Raw genomic sequence first — 22,764 nt, 5'->3', positions numbered from 1 at the left:
AGACCTCAAAGCGCCCGCCGGAGGTGCCCGTGATGCCCACTGTATGCAGAGTCCTGCGCAGTGCAAGCCACGGCCAATCCTTGCTAATCTTCTGTAGAGGTGACACTGGGCTGGCACCTGCTCCTCAATTCATGTGCCAGACCTGCGCCGAGAGAAACCACAGGGGTGTACTCACAGTGTGAAGGAGGTGGGCAACTCGTGCCATTACCTGGAGCTGCGAGGAAAAGCTCGCCACCCAAACAGTTCGGAATTCCTGCTCCGGCTGTTCCCTGTATTTTCATGAACAAGTGTTCGGTTTTTGTGCATCAAGTGTGAAACTGCATGTTCGGTAACATTAAATAACATTCTGTGTCAAATGAAGGGTTAGTGTAACGTAACGTCTGCACAATATAATACACAGCTGAAGTCAGAATGATTAGCCCCGCTTTGCATTTTTTTTCTTTATTAAATATTTCCCAAATGATGTTGAACAGAGCGAGGAAATGTTCACAGTATGTCTGATAATATTTAGTCTTCTGGAGAAAGTCTGATTTGTTTTATTTCGGCTAGAATAAAAGCAGTTTTTAATAGTTTTAAACCCATTTTAAGGTCAATATTTTATTATAAAGCAATATTAGTGTTGGATTGTCTCCAGAACCAACCACTGTTATACAATGACTTGCCTAATTACCCTAACTTTACCCTAATTACCCTAGTTGCACCTTTAAATGTCACTTTAAGCTGAATACTAGTGTCTTGAAGAATATCTAGTCTAATATTATTTACTGTCATCATGACAAAGAGAAAATAAATCAGTTATTAGAGATGAGTTATTAACACTATTATGTGCAGAGATGTGTTGAGGAAATCTGCTCTCCGTTAAACAGACATTGGGAAAATAATCAACAGGGGGGCTAATAATTCAGACTTCAACTGTATATAAAGTTTAGCCACACTATCACAATGTGCACATCCACAATAGTCATATCGCAGTATTATAGATATAGATTATAGTTGATCTTGGAGCCACAGTTGAGAACACATGAGATTTGTGAAAGTTCACTTTAATGGATGCTGTTTGACTCACCGTAAAGCCCTGTTTATTTCACTTTTGCTCTTTGACTTTAATGTGTTTATCTAGATCTGTCATTTGTAATATTATTTTATAATTTATAATATTTTATAGTATAGTCATTTAGTGAAATTGCATTCATATGTATTGCAGACAAACTAATCTCAATATCTGATTTTTTCCAATATCATTTAGCCCTAAATTGTGTTATTAATTACTGACCCTCATGTCTTTCCAAACCCCTGAGACATTCTTTCACCTTCAGAATACAAACTAAGTGTGTGTGTGTGTGTGTTTTGCTTTATTTGGTGGTGCAGCAGCATCAGGCCGCAGGTGATTGTTTGTGTTTGTCTTTGCTCTGCCTTCACTATTTTAAATCTTTCGCCTCTCTCCCTCCATCAATTATTTTCATCAGAAATTTTCCGCCCACTCCTGTCTGCCTACACACTGACACCGGAGCCGCAGGGCAGCATGAGGAATCTGTTCGCCACTGCTTTCTGCTGATGGAACACAGAGCAGAAAGAAAGAGAAGCGAGGGTTTACAATTGAGGAGAGGTCAAATCATTCAATCACGGCCAGATTTGTTTGCCATTATTTATGGATCTGCTCATCAGAAAGAAATACTGAGAGCTAAAGACTGGATGATTCTGAAGTCAGATGGAGTTGACTGCTTCATTTAGAAAGATTCCGCTGGCTTACTGTAATTATGATAAATTGATCAATTACAGATCAAATGTCATTCTTGTTTCTGTAATCGCTATCAAATATACAGTATGCTGCCATTACTGGATTCACTGCCCTTACAGTCATTTCACTTGGCTTAATTAAATAAAAACAAGATCTCAGACGAACATTAGTTCATTCTTTTGGTAAATATGTGTGTATGTATATATATATATATATATATCCATGATGCCAATCTCCCGTTCCACCACATCCCAAAGGTGCTCTATTGGATTGAGCTCTGGTGACTGTGGAGGCCATTTGAGTACAGTGAACTCATTGTCATGTTCAAGAAACCAGTCTGAGATGATTGGTGCTTTATGACATGGTGCGTTATCCTGCTGCCATCAGAAGATGGAGACACTGTGCTCATAAAGGGATGGACATGGTCAGCAGCAATACTCAGGTAGGCTGTGGCGTTGACACCATGCTCAATTGGTACTAATGGACCCAAAGAAAATCTCCCCCACACCATTACACCACCACCACCAGCCTGAACCGCTGATACAAGGCAGGATGGATCCATGCTTTCATGTTGTTGAGGCCAAATTCTGAGCCGAGCACCCGAATGTGTCAGCAGAAATGGAGACTCATCAGACCAGGCAACGTTTCTCCAATCTTCTATTGTCCAGTTTTGGTGAGCCTGTGTGAATTGTAGCCTCAGTTTCCTGTTCTTAGCTGACAGGAGCGGCACCCGGTGTGGTCTTCTGCTGCTGTAGCCCATCCGCCTCAAGGTTGGACGTGTTGTGTGTTCAGAGATGCTCTTCTGCAGACCTCGCTTGTAACGAGTGCTTATTTGAGTTACTGTTGCCTTTCTATCAGCTGGAACCAGTCTGGCCATTCTCCTCTGACCTCTGGCATCAACAGGGCATTTGCGCCCACAGAACTGCCGCTCACTGGATATTTCCTCTTTATCGGACCATTAAACCTTAGAGATGGTTGTGCGTGAAAATCCTAGTAGATCTGTAGTCCTAGTAGTTACTGAAATACTCAGAGCAGCCCTTCTGGCAGCAACAACCATGCCACGTTCAAAGTCTCTTAAATCCCCTTTCTTCTCCATTCTGATGCTCGCTTTGACCTGCAGCAGATCGTCTTGACCATGTCTACATGCCTAAATGCATTGAGCCAGGTGTACCTAATAAAGTGGCCGGTGAGTGTATATAATAAAAACATTATATCATAAAAAAACAACCAAATAAAAACCCTTTTTCTGTATCTTTAGGTATGCTGTAAAACTGCAGGGTTCTACGCAATTCCTGTAGTCCCAACACAAATCAATTAAGTTAACAACTCTCCAGAAATGTAGACAGGGTGCGTATCCACAATGAGCCTGTGTTGTATTATTTGCTTGTTTAATCTATAGCAAAAGATCCAAGATAACATTTACATGTGTGGACGGACTTTGGCAAAATCTATAATAATTATAATTCGTTAAGTTATGTGTAAATGTATTGCTTTTATCTAAAGTGACGTACATTGTGTTCTATAATAGTAGTAGTAATAGTTGTTGTTGTTGTTGTTGTTGTTGTTTTAAATTGAACCCATGACCTTTCTATCTAATTGGCCTAATCTTTAAAGTTAATTCAGTTTGAGCGCTGCCTGACCGCACATCATGTAATGAAAAATAAAACACGACATATTTAACCGCCTCAGAGACTAGAAAAACAAACAGCCTGTAAGATTAGCACAGACGAAACACAATGAGCCGAACAATATGACTGACATGTGGGTGAAGATTTCTGAACGCCGTGCAGCTGCTGCTTCACAAAACACACTTGCGATATAATGAAAGCTTCTCCAGAGCATTCTGTTCAAGACATAATCCTTTTTTTTGTTGCTGATAAATTGCAGTTTTTGACTCGCATGCTGCAATTATGTCCATTTTTTTCTCTATTGTGCAAACTTTGTGACAAAAGACGGAGTGTGGGATGTGTTTATAAATGATTTGTTCTCTTTTGGAGTGATTGAATGAGTTGGAAATGCTTCAGAGTGGAGTATTTTATAAACTGCACTGAAATAATGGCAGTTTAAAGGGAAGTGAAGGCACATACACCCCCCACACACTCCTGTATTTCTATATGCAGTGCCTTTTAAAAGTTTATGCTTTAGAAAGACATCTCCTTTGTTCACCATGGCTGCAGGCAGATTTGTGGTTAAAGAGAGATTATTTGTTATTATCATTGTTTAAAAGATTATTATTTTTGGAGGTGGGGTGGGGAGGATCTGAGATGTAAACTTAAAATTGCAAGACGTAATCTCATAATTCAGAGAAATGTAAGATTTACAAGATACATGCTGAGAAATTTGAGAAAATGAGATTTTAACATAAAAACTGTGAGAGAGAAATGTTTGGTATGGTGCGTTGGGGGATGTAAACTTGGATTTGCAAAAATTACTCTTTTTTTAGAGAATAAAGGTCAGAATTGTGAGATGATAACTTGTATTTTGAGATTTTAACTTCAAATTATGAAATTTAAACATGAAATGTTAAAGTGTAAATGTTAAACTGAGAGATGTAAACTGGGAATCGCATCATGGAAACTCAGAATTGTTTTATTTTTTTCTAAGTTTATATTTCAGAATTCCTAGTTTACATCATTCTGAAATGTGGAATTAGAATTCTAAGACAAACTTGAAATTATGGAATGTAAACTTGAAATTCCAAAATGTAAACTCAGAATTGCAAATGATTAAGAGTTGATAGATATCAACTCAGAAATATGAAATGTAAACTGCCAATTCCAAGTTTATATTTCAGAGTTGCTAGTTTATATCTTGGAATTCTGAAATGTAAACTTGAATTTCCAAGATGTATGTGCAAAATGTAAAGTGGGAATTGTGAGATATAACTCAGAAATGTGAGATGCAGACTGAAAATTCCAAGTACTGTATGTATTTCAGAATTCTTAGTTTACGTCTTGGAATGTAAATTTTGAATAGCAAAATGTATTCCTGGAAATGTGAGGCGTAAATTGACAATTCCGAGTTTATTTTTCAGGGATCCTAGTTCATTTCTTGGATATCTGAAATGTAGTCTTGGAATTAGGAGATGTAAGCTTAAAATTTAAACTCAAAATTGCAAAATGTACCCAGCAGGCACAGGACGTCAACATGATGTCAGATTGGCGTTGTACCCCAACATCATGGAACATTGCATTTTGTTTTAAAATGAACATCGGGGTGACGTCAGAACCCAACATCAGGCGGACGTCAATGTCCAACGTCCAACCTATAATCGACCAAATATCAACGTCTAATGATGTTACACCCTGACATTATCTAGACGTGACCACTATTCCATCTATCAGATGTTGGATGTTGGTTGCCATACCTGACGAATAAATATATCGATATAATCGATATGATGCTGGTTTAAGATGTTACCCCAAGATTTTGCTCAGTTTCCAACACAACCTAAATCAACAAAATGTCAACCAAATATCAACGTAATTTGACGTCGTTATTAAACGTCAAAATAACGTTGTCTTTAGACGCTAGCTAGACATTGAATTTTGGTCACCTGATGTCATGATCTAAATCTAACCTAATATTAAGGTCTAATGACGTTGTGTGCCTGCTGGGTACACTCAGAACTGAGAATTTTGAACTTGGAATTGCTAAATGTAAACGTGGTAAGACATGTAAAATGCGCTCTCTATTGATCTATTTTAAGTTTTTACATACAAAAATATATCATTGTGAATAATGAAGAAGTTGGTTCAGTTCCTGATTTAGAGCTGTTTAAAGAGGAAACAAATAATCTGAAACTCATGATCACCAGTGAGTCTCGTTGACACCGCAGGTTTTTCATGCTGAAATCTGGGACGATCTTTTCCACAGAACGTGAGTTTCTATTCCAGAATCCAGGCCACAGTCAGCCACGTCTCTGGAGAGAAATTCCTGCCGATTAGAACAGATCATTACTCCTCATGGCAGAGGGAAACGCAACCTGCACCGCACAGGGAGAAGAGGTCAGGAGAGGGGGACAATCGTTTGGACAGCCCCTCTCACAAAACCTGCCTTTTATCAAGATGAACGAGGCCCGGGGAAAGATAGCTTTGTTATCCAGACAAATTTAAACCTGACGTATTGGTGTCTCTGCCTTGTCAACGTCTCTTTAAAAGCATCTCAAGGGGTCAGTCGGCAGATCTATTTTTTCTTATTTTGGTTGTTTTGCTATTTTCAGTTCCTTCAGTTTTTCACATGCCTTGCTACACCGTTAACAGCTTTAATTAACAGGGCTTTAGCAAACACAGATCTTGTTTTTAAAGTCTGACACATGGAGCCTCTGAGGTATAACAAGAGACATCAGATGGGAGGAAAACATATATGTTGGAGAAATGTTTTGCTCATTATTTTGATTGAAATCACAGTTGATGGAGCTCTGGATGCATTATTTTTCACAAAGAATATATAAAAGTCTAGAATGCAAAGTTGTGGGGGAAATAACTGATTGGTGAAATGTTTTCTGGGAATCAGCAATGGTTTTGTCAGAAACATTAGATTTTTTGTGCTGAATTACGAACTGTAAACAATGCTGGGATCCACACAACTCAATCTGTGTTGGGACAACATGAAGGAATTAAGTCATTGAGTATTACAGATTTAAGTTGAACATATAACAATTAAGGGTGTCGCAATAGCACAGTCGGGAGGACGATCGCCTCACAACAAGAATGTCGCTGGTTCGCATGGGTTTTCTCTGGGTGCTCCGGTTTCCCCCACAGTCCAAACACATGCACTATAGGGGAACTGATGAACTAAACTGGCCGTAGTTTATGAGTGTGAATGAGAGTGTATGGGTGTTTCCCAGTGATGGGCTGCAGCTGGAAGGGCATCCTCTGTGTAAAACATATGCGGGATAAGTTGGTTGGTCTGCAGTCAAACAGCATTTTTAAGAACCTCTCCAAAATGAGTCTGCATCAAGACTGATCTGAGAGAGAGCTGCCCTGTTTATGCCATGTTTTTAGGAGGGACGGTGTATAGAAAACAGGCATGGCCAATATCTTGTTTCAGGGTCTTGAATAGATCCTGAGCTTTCACCTGCCCTGACCAACTTGAAGGTAACACCCAAATCACCCTAAAACAAAGGCTCAGTTGTTGGGACCCTGCCTTTAGCATTTGAATCACTTTGGCTCAGCCCGTGCTCATGGGAAGGCAAAAGGGTTTAATGTCTCCCTCACCTGGGCTGCTGTAGTTTTGAATGAACTAAAATAATTAAAAACCAAATAATATAACTCGCAATATTATATATATCACTGTTCATTTGTAACTAATTTATTCGTTCATTCATTTTTATTTTAGCTTAGTCCCTTCATTAATCAGGGGTCACCACAGTGGAATGAACCGCCAACTTATCCAGCATATGTTTTACATGTTTAGTCCTAACTTTTTTCCTCAAAACAATACTCCGTGTTGTGTCTGTTCTCACAAAGGCTGTTTATTCTTATTAGTTTTTTTTTTATACATATTGTACATCAAAACCAGTATCATTGTGATATCTATCTCTAAACTTTACAACAGAAACAGACGAAAACAGAAACTTCAATAAAATACAAAAATGAATGAATAACTTGATAAATAAATAAATAACTGAATCAATCAATCAATCAATCAATCAATCAATCAATCAATCAATAAATAACTGAATAAATGAATGAATAAATAAATCAATAAATAACTGAATCAATCAATCAATCAATCAATCAATCAATAAATAACTGAATAAATGAATGAATAAATAAATCAATAAATAACTGAATCAATCAATCAATCAATCAATCAATCAATCAATAAATAACTGAATAAATGAATGAATAAATAAATCAATAAATAACTGAATCAATCAATCAATCAATCAATCAATCAATCAATCAATCAATCAATCAATAAATAACTGAATAAATGAATGAATAAATAAATCAATAAATAACTGAATCAATCAATCAATCAATCAATCAATCAATCAATCAATAAATAACTGAATAAATGAATGAATAAATAAATCAATAAATAACTGAATCAATCAATCAATCAATCAATGATTAAATAACTAAATAAATGAATAAATAAATAAATAAAGGTAAAAAATAAATAAATAACTGATTGAATAAATAAATAAATAAATAAATAAATAAATAAATAAATAAATAAATAAATAAATAAATAAATAAATAAATGAGTGAATGAATAAATAAACGGATACATAAATAAACAAATTAATAAATAAATAAAGGTAAAATAAATAAATAAGTAATTAAATAAATAAACAACTGAATAAACAAATAAATAAATAAATACATAAAGGTGAAAATAAATAAATAATTGAATAATTGAATAAATAAATAAATAAATAAATAAATAAATAAATTAGTTAGTTAATTAGTTAATTATTAGTTAATAAATAACTAAATTAAAAATGAATAAATAATTGAATAAATAACTAATTAAATAAATAAATAAATAAATAAATAAATGAGTGAATAAACAATAAATAAATAACTGAATAAATAAACAATAAATAAATAACTGAATAAATAAATAAATAAATAAATAAATAAATAAATAAATGACTGAATAAATAAATAAATAAATGACTGAATAAATAATTAAATAAATAAATAAATAAATGACTGAATAAATAATTAAATAAATAAATAAATAAATGACTGAATAAATAAATAAATAAATAAATGACTGAATTATTAAATACATAAATAGTTACATTAATTATTTAACAAACTCAAAACTATATAAATATATATACACAAAATTTTAAGTTTGTTAAAGTTTGTTCTTGTTTTTAGGAGTTTGATTAAAGGGTTAATGGCAGTAAATGATGTAGCAAAGACTTTCAAAAATACAGAAATATTATAAACATTTTTCTAAATGAATCTCCTGTACGTTTTAGTTTGTTCATTTCTGCCAGTTCAGCTCGGCTGTCATTCAGTAAGTCAGTATTAATGAATGTCAGGAGCGGAGCGCAGTGGGATCGTCAGCTTTCAGAAATGTTTAATTATTTACACGCCTGCTAAAGCTGGAAAGCGTGATGCTTTCTGCCCCACAAAAGGTCTGTTTAAAACTGCAAGTTCACCTTCATCGCCGTGTATGTTTGTCAGGGTTCAGTCCAGCTCATTAAATCTCCGGTACCCGAAAATGAATACTCCACATGCCAAATGTGAGTGAAAAATTGGCTTTGACATATTAGGCATAACCTGTGGGCTTTTCTTTTTTCTGATGCATCTTGTGATGTCTGATGATTTATGGAGCTATTGCAAATGAAGGCAAATGTTCTGTGAGCAAACGTGAAGTTTATTAGGAGCAGTGTTGGCCACGTTACTTTAAAAGACGGATTCGTTATAGTTACTAGTTACTTCTCACAAAGAGTAACATCATTATATAAGTCATCGATTACCAGCGAAAGTGACTATTACGTTACTTTAAAAATACATATAAAAATCTAATAAATATAAAACATTGTCCTCTAATCTAGACTATTTAATGTTGTTGTGGGACAGTGTGAGAGACGACAGCAGCATATGTCCTCAATATATCCGAGTAATGACCGTTTGCAGTGGAGAATAATGAAGTTTGATTTGCGTTGACGCTGTGGACATGCTGTCCTCACTCCCTCTACCTCACTCAAGACATGCGTTAGGGCTTCCCCCCCACCGTAATACACCTAAAACACGGATTTCCATAAAACTCATCACCTGGAAGCGTTTCCTCTCAATAACTGCAGGGAAAGAGTTCAACGAAATCATGTATTGATTTTTATAAACATCACAATACCAGCCATACAGTGAGGGCACAGTTGATGTTCTTTTTCCAGAGACACTCAAATACATCACATGTCGTGCATCACGTTTTGACACTGATGACAGGAAATGTCAATTTAAGATGATCTTTAGCTTATATTACTCTTTTTTTTTGCATATTGTTGGCTATTTTTACAAATACCTAAAAGAAACATAGAACAATAATACAACACATACAGAACACGTGAAATACAGCATACTGAGAGAAACTAGTGTAGGACAGAACCTCCTTTTACTGAATAGACAACAGTAGGCTACGATATTCACATTATTTTCAACAGTAAAGAGCCACTCAGAGTTATTACTTTTGGATGAAGCAAGCGTTTATTTCTGTATTTATATTTCTTCAGGGGGATAATATGGACTGTTATATCACACACAGTAAAGCCAAGAACAGATATGAAGTAAATAGTCAAATTTCGCAGCTGTTTGCATTATCAAGTGCAGAGTTACTGTCAGGAGGGATTGTTGCTCACTATCTGTCTCTCCCTGCTCGCCTTGGCTCGGCTCTTTATCCGCTTGCCGCAGGATTTCTGTTGTTTCTGTGGCTCAGGCTTGACCTTTGCTGCTAATCGAGCATTAGGCTGCTGGGATTGAGGGAAGATTCGCTCCTCAGACTGTTAGTAACAGGTCAACAGTCTTACCCATAATCCACAGCTCACCTGCTGTCATAAGTACACTCGTATACATGTAGACAAGTACACTACTGAGGGGGTGACTGAATGGTGTCTGTCAGAGCCTTTATATTAGAGACTTTATAAATATATCTCTACATATATCTATATGGGAGCCATGTTGAAAATAATGTATGCTATGCTACATTATATTATGTTATGTTGTGTAAGGCATGAAGGCGGTTATGACAGAATAAAGCCTGACAGGCTTATTGGCAACCTGACGTGAAGCGAAGCACTGTTGTATAGACTGAAGGCTAATCTGCATAAAAAACAACAACCGCCTGGATGTACTTTATTCCACTTATTACACAGCTAAACAGAACAACTAGACACAAAACATTGTTCAAACTGTAATACTTTCATTCATTCATTCAGTTTCCTTATTTATCTGGGGTCGCCACAGCAGAATGAACCGCCAACTATTCCAGCATATGTTACTTAACAGATGCCCTTCTAGCTGGCACCATTGTAATACTGTATAAAATCTTTAATTAAAGGCAAAAAATGTTTGACGTGTTTAAGGCATGTTTATTACATGTTTATGACGTGTTTAAGGCGTGTTTATTACATGTTTATGACATGTTTATGATGTGTTTAAGGCGTGTTTAATACATGTTTATGACATGTTTATTACATGTTTATGACGTGTTTAAGGCGTGTTTATTACATGTTTATGACATGTTTATGATGTGTTTAAGGCGTGTTTAATACATGTTTATGACATGTTTATGACATGTTTATGACGTGTTTAAGGCGTGTTTATTACATGTTTATGACATGTTTATGATGTGTTTAAGGCATGTTTAATACATGTTTATGACATGTTCATGACGTGTTTAAGGCGTGTTTATTACATGTTTATGACGTTTATGACGTGTTTAAGGCGTGTTTATGACATGTTTATGGCGTGTTTAAGGCGTGTTTATGACATGTTTATGATGTGTTTAAGGCATGTTTAATACATATTTATGACATGTTTATGACGTGTTTAAGGCGTGTTTATTACATGTTTATGACATGTTTATGACGTGTTTAAGGCGTGTTTATGACATGTTTATGACGTGTTTAAGGCGTGTTTATGACATGTTTATGATGTGTTTAAGGCGTGTTTATTACATGTTTATGACGTGTTTAAGGCGTGTTTATGACATGTTTATGACGTGTTTAAGCCGTGTTTATTACATGTTTATGACATGTTTATGACGTGTTTAAGGCGTGTTTATTACATGTTTATGACATGTTTATGTCGTGTTTAAGGCGTGTTTATTACATGTTTATGACATGTTTATGACGTGTTTAAGGCATGTTTATGACATGTTTATGACGTGTTTAAGGCATGTTTATGGCATGTTTATGACATGTTTATGACGTGTTTAAGGCGTGTATATTACATGTTTATGACGTGTTTATGGCATGTTTATGACGTGTCTGTGGTGTGTTTATGACGTGTCTATAGCGTGTTTATGACATATTTATGACATGTCTATGGCGTGTTTATGACGTGTTTATGGCATGTTTATGATGTGTTTATGGCGTGTTTATGACATATTTATGACGTGTCTATGGTGTGTTCATGACGTGTTTATGACATATTTATGACGTTTCTATGACGTGTTTATGGGGTATTTATGACATGTTTATGATGTGTTTATGGCGTGTTTATGACATATTTATGACGTGTCTATGGTGTGTTCATGACGTGTTTATGGCATGTTTATGATGTGTTTATGGTGTGTTTATGACATATTTATGACGTGTCTATGGTGTGTTCATGACGTGTTTATGACATATTTATGACGTTTCTATGACGTGTTTATGGGGTATTTATGACATGTTTATGACGTATTAATGACATGTTTATGGCGTATTTATGACATGTTTATGGCGTATTTATGACGTGTTTATGACATATGTATGACGTTTCTATGACATGTTTATGACGTGTTTATGGCGTATTTATGACATGTTTATGACGGATTTATGACATGTTTATGACGTGTTTATGACATGTTTATGGTGTATTTATGACATGTTTATGGCATATTTATGACGTGTTTATGACATGTTTATGGCATGTTTATGACGTGTTAATGGCATATTTATGACATGTTTATGACGTGTTTATGACATGTCTATGACGTGTTTATGACGTGTTTATGACGTGTTTATGGCGTATTTATGACATGTTTATGACATATTTATGACATGTTTATGGCGTATTTATGACATGTTTATGGCGTATTTATGACGTGTTTATGACATGTTTATGGCATGTTTATGACATGTTTATGGCATGTTTATGACATGTTAATGGCGTATTTTGACATGTTTATGACGTGTTTATGACATGTTTATGGCATGTTTATGACGTGTTTATGGCTTGTTTTTGATGTATTTATGATGTGTCTATGGCGTGTTTATGGCATGTTTATGGTGTGTTTCTTGTGTAATTGAACTACTACTGTTCCCTAGAAAGTGTGTCCTCACACACACAAACACACACACAAACACACATACACACTGATGACATGAGTTTTAACAGATGGAGCTGATGTTTATAAACACACACACACACACACACACACACACACACACACACGCACACACACACACACACACACACACACACACTGTGTCGCTTCAGGGCTGCTCTTCTCAGTTTAACTCATATCGAGCAAGCAACTTTATCATTCACTTTTAAAATGGACGCTGAACGGACAAAATGACAACGCTTTATGTGTATGTGGATAAGTGTATGATTCATGCACAGCCTGCAAATGCCACACACACAAACACAATCTGCATCTGTTATTCAGCACACTTTCGCAGTGGCCCATTGGGTAGCACGATCACCTCACAGCAAGAAGGTCACTGATTCAAGCCTCAGCTGGGTCAGTTGGTGTTTCTGTGTGGAGTTTGCATGTTCTGGTCCGTGTTGGTGTGGGTTTTCTCCGGGTGCTGCGGTTTTCCCCACAGTCCAAACACATGCGCTATAGGGGAATTGATGAACTAAACTTGAAGTAATGTATGTGTGTGAATGAGTGTGTGTGGGTGTTTCCCAGTGATGGGTTGCAGCTGGTTAAAACATATGGTGGAATAGTTGGCGGTGCATTCCGCTGTGGTGACCTCTGATTAATAAGCCGAAAAGAAAATGAGTGAATGGATGGATGGATGAATGTACGTACAGACAGATAGACTGATAGATTTCTTCCTTCCTTCCTGTATTAATTCCTTTATTAATTCCTTTATTTGTTAATTTGTTTGTTCCTTTGTTTGTTCATTCCTTCCTTCTTTCCTGCATTTGTTTCTTCGTTCATTTCTTCCTTCACTTGTTACTGTGTTTGATCCGTTGTTCGTTTCTTTTTTCATTCCATCATTTGTTCATTCTTTCCTTTTATTTTTCCTTCCTTCATTCCTACGTTCATTTGTTCGATTCTTCTTTCGCCAGTTTGTTTTCTCCTTCATTCATTTGTTCCCTCCTTCCTTCCTTTGTTCATTCCTTTGTTTGTTTATTCCATCCTTCATTTCTTCATTCGCTCCTTCCTTCCTCTATTGTTCTCTCCTTCATTCACTTGTTTCATCCTTCCTTTCTTCTTGCCTTTGTTCATTCCTTTGTTTGTTAGTTCCTTCATTCCTTCATTCCTTCCTTCGTTCCTTTCTTCCTTTACTCATTCCTTGGTTCATTCTTTTCTTCATTTCTTCTTTTCCTTCATGGTTCAGTCCTTCATGTATTTGCCTGTGAATGTGAATTGTGAATTTGCCTGTGAATTTACTTGTAATTGGAAAAAAAGTCTGAATCTTTTAAACATTTCTAATCATTTCTCAACAATCACCATGAAGAAGAAGCTCTCCTCCATCAGCAGGAGGTCTTCATGTAAGACTGGAGGAGGTGATTAGCGACTGACCGCTCGTCTCATGAATGCTAACATATGCTGGTTTGTCATTCATGTGCACTGAAAAACTTCCTCCAGCAGATGGAGGTTTGTTCCGGAGCATTTGGTGTCCTCAATTACTAATTAATCTGACCTCTGAAAAGTGAACAGCAAAGACAATTAGAAAACAACTGTGGAAGGCAACAAACTCCACCATCTGGATCCTTCAGCTCAGATGTTTGTGTCACGTGTTCTTCTTACTTTGCGCTAAACTGTGTGTTTCCTCCAATGTTTTATTCCTCTAAAGCAACTTGTGTGGTTTAATTACACAATTTAGAGCTATTAAAGGATTCGTTCACTTCCAGAATGAAAATATACAGCTCATTTACTCCTGTCATCCAAGATGTTCATTTCTTTCTTTGATCAGTCGAAAAGAAATGATGAGTTTTTTCCAATATAGTGGCCTGCTATGGTGCTCAGTGGTTTGAGCTTCCAGAATAGGGTTTCAGTTTAGTTTCAAATGACTATTGATGACTTCAGCAGAGAAATAAGGCTCTTACTAATTTGTTTGAGCAAAATAAAAGATCAAAGACTCTACTTCCTTTATTCCATTGCCAATTGGATGTTGAGTGCCATAGAAGTCCACTATATGTACACAAACATGCTGTACATGCTTTCCTTAAAGCATTTTATTTTTTGACTGAAGAAATAAATTCTTCAAAATAAAGTCTCCCATGCACATGACTACTGTTATGAAGTGGAAAATAGCCTTATGTAAGATAATGAGGTCTTGAAACCTTTCAAATAAAACAAAAACTGAACAGGAAACCAAATCTACAGTGAAAACAACATAGATTATGGAAAACTGAACAAAAAAGAAGCAAAACAAAACACTTCTAAGTAAATAAGAACACAAAATGGAACATTAAACAATTTGGAACACAAAACAGTTGACAAAATAGGACACAAAGGGAACGTGTGCACATGTAATCAAACAAACAAGCAAAAACAAGAATGCAAAACAAAACCAAATCAAACACAAAACAACATGGAAATGTGTAGCACAATACTGACTAGAACAGGATCAGAATAGAACACACACACACACACACACACACACACACACACACACACACACACACACAGAGAGAGACACACAACATGTCAAACTAAATGGAACATTAAATGGAGAAAAACAAAACCAAACAAAAACACTAACACTAAAACTAATTAGTAACCCAAAACAAGCTGAACATGAGACAAAATTTCAGTATCGATCGGTAGCGAATTCCAGTATGGTGATGACACTTCAACAACACAAAACACAAAAATGAACAAAACAAAATAGAGCAAAAAAGTACAACACAACACAACACAAAAAAGCTAGACACAACCAAACAGAAAATGAAAGGAAGCAGAAAACCCAATAAAGCAGAACATAAAACAATTAAAGTGTCATGAACTCTGTTTGTGGTGGTTAATATTCAAGTGTTCTCACTTCAACTAGACTCTTGACGCTGATCTGAGGCCAGTATGAGCAGTCAGAGCAGCACAGCTCCACTTTAGCACACCCAGTCAAAGAGCCAGGAACTTCCTCAGCTTAAACTCAGCCTCCAGCACTATGAGACCCAACCAGTGGAGATTATGTCATGATCCGCGTCCAGCAGGACCACGGGATTCATCTTCTGCACTGTCACATTATCACTCGCTCTCCTCATGGAAACTCACCATAGAAGAAGCAGAGATGTAATGTTTTTCCCTTTTATTTCGCAGGGGATCTTCCCGGCCGGTTACGTCCACTTGAAGAAGGCCGTCGTCAGTAACAGGGGGTAAGTGACTTTATTCTCAATTATATCACACTGCTCTTCTTAATGTTTTGGGTGAGGAATGGAAGAGAACGGTTCATTTCTTTTTCATTTGTTTTGATGTTGTGATTCTCTTTTTCTTCTCTCATGATGTCTTGTGAGTTTCGTCATGAGTCTGAAAGCCTGAGGTTTCACCTTTTGGGATTAAATATCCAATTTGGCCAACAGAAGTTATCAAGCTTGTTTTGAATTCTTCATGGGATGTAAGGGGTTTGATGGACAAAACGAGAAGCTTATATACACTGTAAAACCCAACAGTCGACTTTATCAAATGAAATGAGTGTAGTCAACTCAAACTTGACTGAAAGTTAATTCTACTCATTTGAAGAGAGTTTTGAACTCAGTGTTGAAGATAATGAGTTAATTAAATACCTCATTACTTCAGCTTAAATTGAGTTGCCTAAACTTAATGAGTTTTACAGTACTCAGTTGGTTTGAGTTGGATTAACTTAATGAGTTTTACAGTACTCAGTTGGTTTGAGTTGGATTAACTTAATGAGTTTTACAGTACTTCGTTGGTTTGAGTTGGATTAACTTAATGAGTTTTACAGTACTCAGTTGGTTTGAGTTGCCTAAACTTAATGAGTTTTACAGTACTCAGTTGTTTGAGTTGCCTAAACTTAATGAGTTTTACAGTACTCAGTTGTTTGAGTTGCCTAAACTTAATGAGTTTTACAGTACTCAGTTGTTTGAGTTGCCTAAACTTAATGAGTTTTACAGTACTCAGTTGTTTGAGTTGCCTAAACTTAATGAGTTTTACAGTACTCAGTTGGGTTGAGTTGCCTAAACTTAATGAGTTTTACAGTACTCAGTTGGTTTGAGTTGGATTAACTTAATGAGTTTTACAGTACTTCGTTGGTTTGAGTTGGATTAACTTAATGAGTTTTACAGTACTCAGTTGGTTTGAGTTGCCTAAACTTAATGAGTTTTACAGTACTCAGTTGGTTTGAGTTGCATTAACTTAATGAGTTTTACAGTACTCAGTTGTTTGAGTTGCCTAAACTTAATGAGTTTTACAGTACTCAGTTGGGTTGAGTTGCCTAAACTTAATGAGTTTTACAGTACTCAGTTGGTTTGAGTTGGATTAACTTAATGAGTTTTACAGTACTTCGTTGGTTTGAGTTGGATTAACTTAATGAGTTTTACAGTACTCAGTTGGTTTGAGTTGGATTAACTTAATGAGTTTTACAGTACTCAGTTGGTTTGAGTTGGATTAACTTAATGAGTTTTACAGTACTCAGTTGGTTTGAGTTGGATTAACTTAATGAGTTTTACAGTACTCAGTTGGTTTGAGTTGCCTAAACTTAATGAGTTTTACAGTACTCAGTTGGGTTGAGTTGCCTAAACTTAATGAGTTTTACAGTACTCAGTTGGTTTGAGTTGGATTAACTTAATGAGTTTTACAGTACTCAGTTGTTTGAGTTGCCTAAACTTAATGAGTTTTACAGTACTCAGTTGTTTGAGTTGCCTAAACTTAATGAGTTTTACAGTACTCAGTTGTTTGAGTTGCCTAAACTTAATGAGTTTTACAGTACTCAGTTGTTTGAGTTGCCTAAACTTAATGAGTTTTACAGTACTCAGTTGGGTTGAGTTGCCTAAACTTAATGAGTTTTACAGTACTCAGTTGGTTTGAGTTGGATTAACTTAATGAGTTTTACAGTACTTCGTTGGTTTGAGTTGGATTAACTTAATGAGTTTTACAGTACTCAGTTGGTTTGAGTTGCCTAAACTTAATGAGTTTTACAGTACTCAGTTGGTTTGAGTTGCATTAACTTAATGAGTTTTACAGTACTCAGTTGTTTGAGTTGCCTAAACTTAATGAGTTTTACAGTACTCAGTTGGGTTGAGTTGCCTAAACTTAATGAGTTTTACAGTACTCAGTTGGTTTGAGTTGGATTAACTTAATGAGTTTTACAGTACTTCGTTGGTTTGAGTTGGATTAACTTAATGAGTTTTACAGTACTCAGTTGGTTTGAGTTGGATTAACTTAATGAGTTTTACAGTACTCAGTTGGTTTGAGTTGGATTAACTTAATGAGTTTTACAGTACTCAGTTGGTTTGAGTTGGATTAACTTAATGAGTTTTACAGTACTCAGTTGGTTTGAGTTGGATTAACTTAATGAGTTTTACAGTACTCAGTTGGTTTGAGTTGCCTAAACTTAATGAGTTTTACAGTACTCAGTTGGGTTGAGTTGCCTAAACTTAATGAGTTTTACAGTACTCAGTTGGTTTGAGTTGGATTAACTTAACGAGTTTTACAGTACTCAGTTGGTTTGAGTTGCCTAAACTTAATGAGTTTTACAGTACTCAGTTGGTTTGAGTTGGATTAACTTAATGAGTTTTACAGTACTCAGTTGGTTTGAGTTGGATTAACTTAATGAGTTTTACAGTACTCAGTTGGTTTGAGTTGGATTAACTTAATGAGTTTTACAGTACTCAGTTGGTTTGAGTTGCCTAAACTTAATGAGTTTTACAGTACTCAGTTGGTTTGAGTTGGATTAACTTAATGAGTTTTACAGTACTCAGTTGGTTTGAGTTGCCTAAACTTAATGAGTTTTACAGTACTCAGTTGGTTTGAGTTGCCTAAACTTAATGAGTTTTACAGTACTCAGTTGGTTTGAGTTGCCTAAACTTAATGAGTTTTACAGTACTCAGTTGGTTTGAGTTGCCTAAACTTAATGAGTTTTACAGTACTCAGTTGGTTTGAGTTGCCTTAACCTAATGGGTTTTACAGTACTCAGTTGGTTTGAATTCTCTTCATTTATTTGGTTTACTGTGCTCAAATTGCTTCGTTTCCTCAAATGGATTAAGTTCACAGAACTCATTAGGATTAATTTTTCAACTTAAATGGTTTGTTGCAATCGGTTTCCTCAAACGGTTTGAGTTACCTTAAGATATGGGGTTTTACAGTGTAGGTTATAAATGTGCTTCGTTGTGCACTTGAGTTGTTGACGTGACTTTGCATTTTCACTGTGACACATGACAAAACTGAATATGTTTAGTATTTTTATCATTTAAAATGCAGTAAATGGTTAATCATCTCCTTCATCAGGAAATTCTCTTTCATATTTAAAATGTCTTATATCTCAAAAACAAAAGGCTTTATGTTGTAGGTCTTCATTTTCCTTTGTTCATGTATCTGGCCTAAACCCATCCCACCACCAGCAATCCATCTCAATAAAACATTATATTGAGAAATGTCATTGTTAACTCTATTTAGCATAAAGGTTTAATCATTTTCCTCACAATAACATTTGTTATGCGGCATTCTGTAAAATTTAGATTTGTTCCACACTGTGCCCCTGGAAAACTCGAGGAAAGTGGAAATAACAAACTTGTAGTTCTAATAGTTCTGACTTCAAGTGTATATATATATGTGTGTGTGTGTGTGTGTGTGTGTGTGTGTGTGTGTGTGTGTGTGTGTGTGTGTGTGTGTGTGTGTGTGTGTGTGTGTGTTTAAACCTTCTGCTTCTCTTTCTGTGTTCATGAGATCTTGAAACATCTTCATAAGGTGTTTTGATATTAAAATATAATCATAACATCATTATAGCTGGTTTATTCCTATCATCTCTGAGAGCTCGTACTGTAGAATTTAAACATGACGAGAAGCTTTTAGAAAGTGCAGATGTGGATGAAGAATGATCCTGAAACCACAACACTGCTTCTTTCAGTCTATCCTGATTAATATAGATGTAGCTTGCGTGTGTTTGCACGTGTGCGGTATAAAAAATGAGAGAAGAGGAAACAGTGAGCATGAAAGCGAACAGAGAATCTGGGGTCTGTCTCTCCCAGAGGGAAGTGACTTCTGAAAGCAGCACATCAGGGACTGCCATCGACAGCTTCTTCTGTTTGTCTTCGCTTCTGATGTGTTCCCGCTTTGTCCCAGGTGTTGGCGCCGCACGCAGAACTTCAGAGTCCCCCACAACACTCGCGCGCATGCAAACACACAGCTTTATAGTGCGGAGGAATCATGCTAAAGTAGATCCCAAGGGTCGTGTTCAAGTCTTAAAGACACACAGACCTGTTTACAGACAAACTCCAGTTGGCGCTAGGAGAAGTATTTGGAAATCTGGACAAGCAATTTGGCAAATGTGACACGACACTTCAGAGACATTTAAATATCAGCCACTGCTCTCCTAATGAATTGGTAAGGGTTATAAGCTAATGAATACATATTTAACCGTTTTAACATATTGAGGGACGTCACGGTGGCGGAGTGGGTAGCACAGTAAGAAGGTCACAGGTTCGAGCCCCAGCTGGGTCAGTTGGTGTTTCTGTGTGGAGTTTGCATGTTCTCTCCGTGTTGGTGTGGGTTTCCTCTGGGTGCTTTGGTTTCCCCCACAATCCAAAGACATGTGGTACAGGTGAATTAGGTAGACTAAAAATGTCCGTAGTGTGTGTGTGTGTCTGTGTGTGTGTGAGAATGAGTGTGTATGGGTGTTTCCCAGTATTGGATTGCAGCTGGAAGGGCATCTGCTTTGTATAATATATGCTGGATAAGTTGGCGATAAGTTCATTCCGCTTTGGCGACCCCTGATTAATAAAGGGACTAAGCCCAAAAGAAAATGAATGAATCAATGACAAATCCAAAATACTCCCAACAAATCAACTGTAGATATTATATCAGGTGTCTTGTGCTCCATGTTCGTCTGTTCTGTTTATCGTGTTATGTAAATCAGCTGTCATGATGTGTTTGACATGTGAATGTGTGGCTCTGGTGCTGGCTATAGTGAAGCTCTGCGTCTCTCCAGCATCACAGCATAGCGTCTCATCAGAATTCATAAAGCTGTGAGTTTGGACACATGTGATGATGAAGCAGAAGACAGGGGAAGGACGGAGGAAGGACAGCGAGGACAGAGATGAATGGAGCTCGGGAGACTGCAGGAAGATGAGTTTCAGCAAATGGCTTCATGATGATAGTTCTGTGTTACTGATCTCCCGATTCTCTTCAGATGTTGACTACAGATGAGAAAGTACAGCGGATAAACAGTAATGTGACTTATGTTTATGTGTTGACTATTTAGCTGTGTTTGTTTATTGTGTAGCAGGCAGTGGATATTCATTTTCAGTCACGTTTTGTTATTTCTTTAGTTCAGCAAAGGGAAGCAGAGGCCTGAAAGACTCGCCTGTCTTTATTCTCTTTCACAGGAGCTAGGTAAGATCTCTCCTGGATGAACAGCTGTAGTCAGGGAGCTGTTTCGTTTAGCTGCCCTGTCTACTGTTATTTCTTCTTATTTTCTGCTCTCTTTTTGTACAGTTGAATTCAGGAGATTAAAAATACATTGACGGCGACGTCAGTCAGTCATAATGAAGCGTCCGTGTCTTTCAGATGTTCGGCTCAAACCCTGATTTCTTTAATCGAGCCAGTTTTGGATTTTGGGCTGTATCAATCTCATTCATTCATTTTCTTTTGGGCTTAGTCCCTTTATTAATCTGGGGTTGACACAGCGGAATGAACCGTCAACTTATCTTGCATATGTTTTACGCAGCGGATGCCCTTCCAGCTGCAACCCATCCCTGGGAAACATCCACACACACTTATTCACTCACATACACTATGGACAATTCAGCCTTCCCAATTCCCCTGTACCGCATGTGTTTGGACTGTGGGGGAAACCGGAGCACCCAGAGGAAACCCACGCCAACACCGGGAGAACATGCAAACTCCACACAGAAACAGCAACTGACCCTACCGAGGCTTGAACCAGCAAACTTCCTGCTGTGAGGCGAAGTAATGTTGTAATGATGGGGTCTTCCCCATCATTACAGCATATCTCATATGCGCTATATTGCGGTAGCTTACTATGGCGAGGGAGGTGAACGCGAGTAATTAAAACACAACTGCGCAGCCTGTCTCTGACTCAGAAGCCCCTGAGTGTGGGGTATAACATGTCACAGTTTACTTAATAAGGCTTCCTCACTTACATACTTCAAACTAACTAGTGTACTGCACCCACTAGTCAAACATTAAAACAGCATATACATCTGGTGTCTGGCTAAGTATGGGTTGTTTTGGGATGCATGCTAACCTCTTGTGTGTTGTTTCTGTGCAGGCAGTATGAGACGGTGGTCCCTCTGGAAGACCCCATCATTACAGAGGTCACCTCAACTCTGCAGGAGTGGTCAGTCCTCTGGAAGCAGCTCTATGTGGTGAGTGTTATCCTCTCGCATCTTCACTCGACTGCTGCTCTGTAATGCATGAGCAAATATCCCTCCAGAAGCTGCGTTGTTCTGCTGTACTGTGGTAATACTGGGGCTTAGTTTGAGCGTGTGTGCAGTTTGAGGGTCTTTGGTACAATATTGGAGAAATGTGTAGATTTGTAGGATATGTGTAGGGGTGGTGTGGTTCACTAAATTGGTGCGGTTTCTATTTTTCTATTTGATTTGGTTTTCACACACACACACACACACACACACACACACACACACACACACACACACACACACACACACACACACACACACACACACACTGACAGAGAAATGTGCTCTAGTATTGAGTTTCTGTCATGTATTGCACTACAATCTTTAAAGCTTGAACTTGGATAACCTGAAGTATGCAAGTTAGCAGCGCTAACCCTGAAAGAGACGGCGCAAAGTTAAACCATGACCAGCTTTACAAGTTAACACACTTTACATAGTAACGGACAAGTTTACACACTTTACAAATTTACACACTTTACAAGTTTACACACTTTACAAATTTACACACTTTCCAAGTTTACACACTTTACACGTTTACACACTTTACAAGTTTAC

At 36.9% G+C, this 22,764-nt stretch overlaps 1 protein-coding gene across 8 annotated transcripts in view; it reads left to right on the top strand.

Annotated features, from left to right (window-relative positions):
• Nucleotides 1-22,764, top strand: part of dock3 (dedicator of cytokinesis 3) — a 208,627-nt gene that overhangs the window by 69,693 nt on the left and 116,170 nt on the right. For all 8 annotated transcript variants that reach the window (XR_008835714.1, XM_056447328.1, XM_056447327.1 and 5 more), the window contains exons 4-5: nucleotides 15,914-15,969; nucleotides 22,059-22,155. Coding sequence is in view for 7 of the 8 variants with exons in the window: in XM_056447328.1 (XP_056303303.1) it covers nucleotides 15,914-15,969; nucleotides 22,059-22,155 (153 nt within the window). In the remaining variant the exon portion in view is untranslated. The remainder of the gene's footprint in view (nucleotides 1-15,913; nucleotides 15,970-22,058; nucleotides 22,156-22,764) is intronic.

The sequence above is a fragment of the Danio aesculapii genome, chromosome 22, assembly GCF_903798145.1.
Source record: "Danio aesculapii chromosome 22, fDanAes4.1, whole genome shotgun sequence".
NCBI classification, from domain to species: Eukaryota; Metazoa; Chordata; class Actinopteri; order Cypriniformes; family Danionidae; genus Danio; species Danio aesculapii.
The sequence above is the reverse complement of the archived record's forward strand: the minus strand, read 5'-3'. Positions and strand labels throughout refer to the sequence as shown.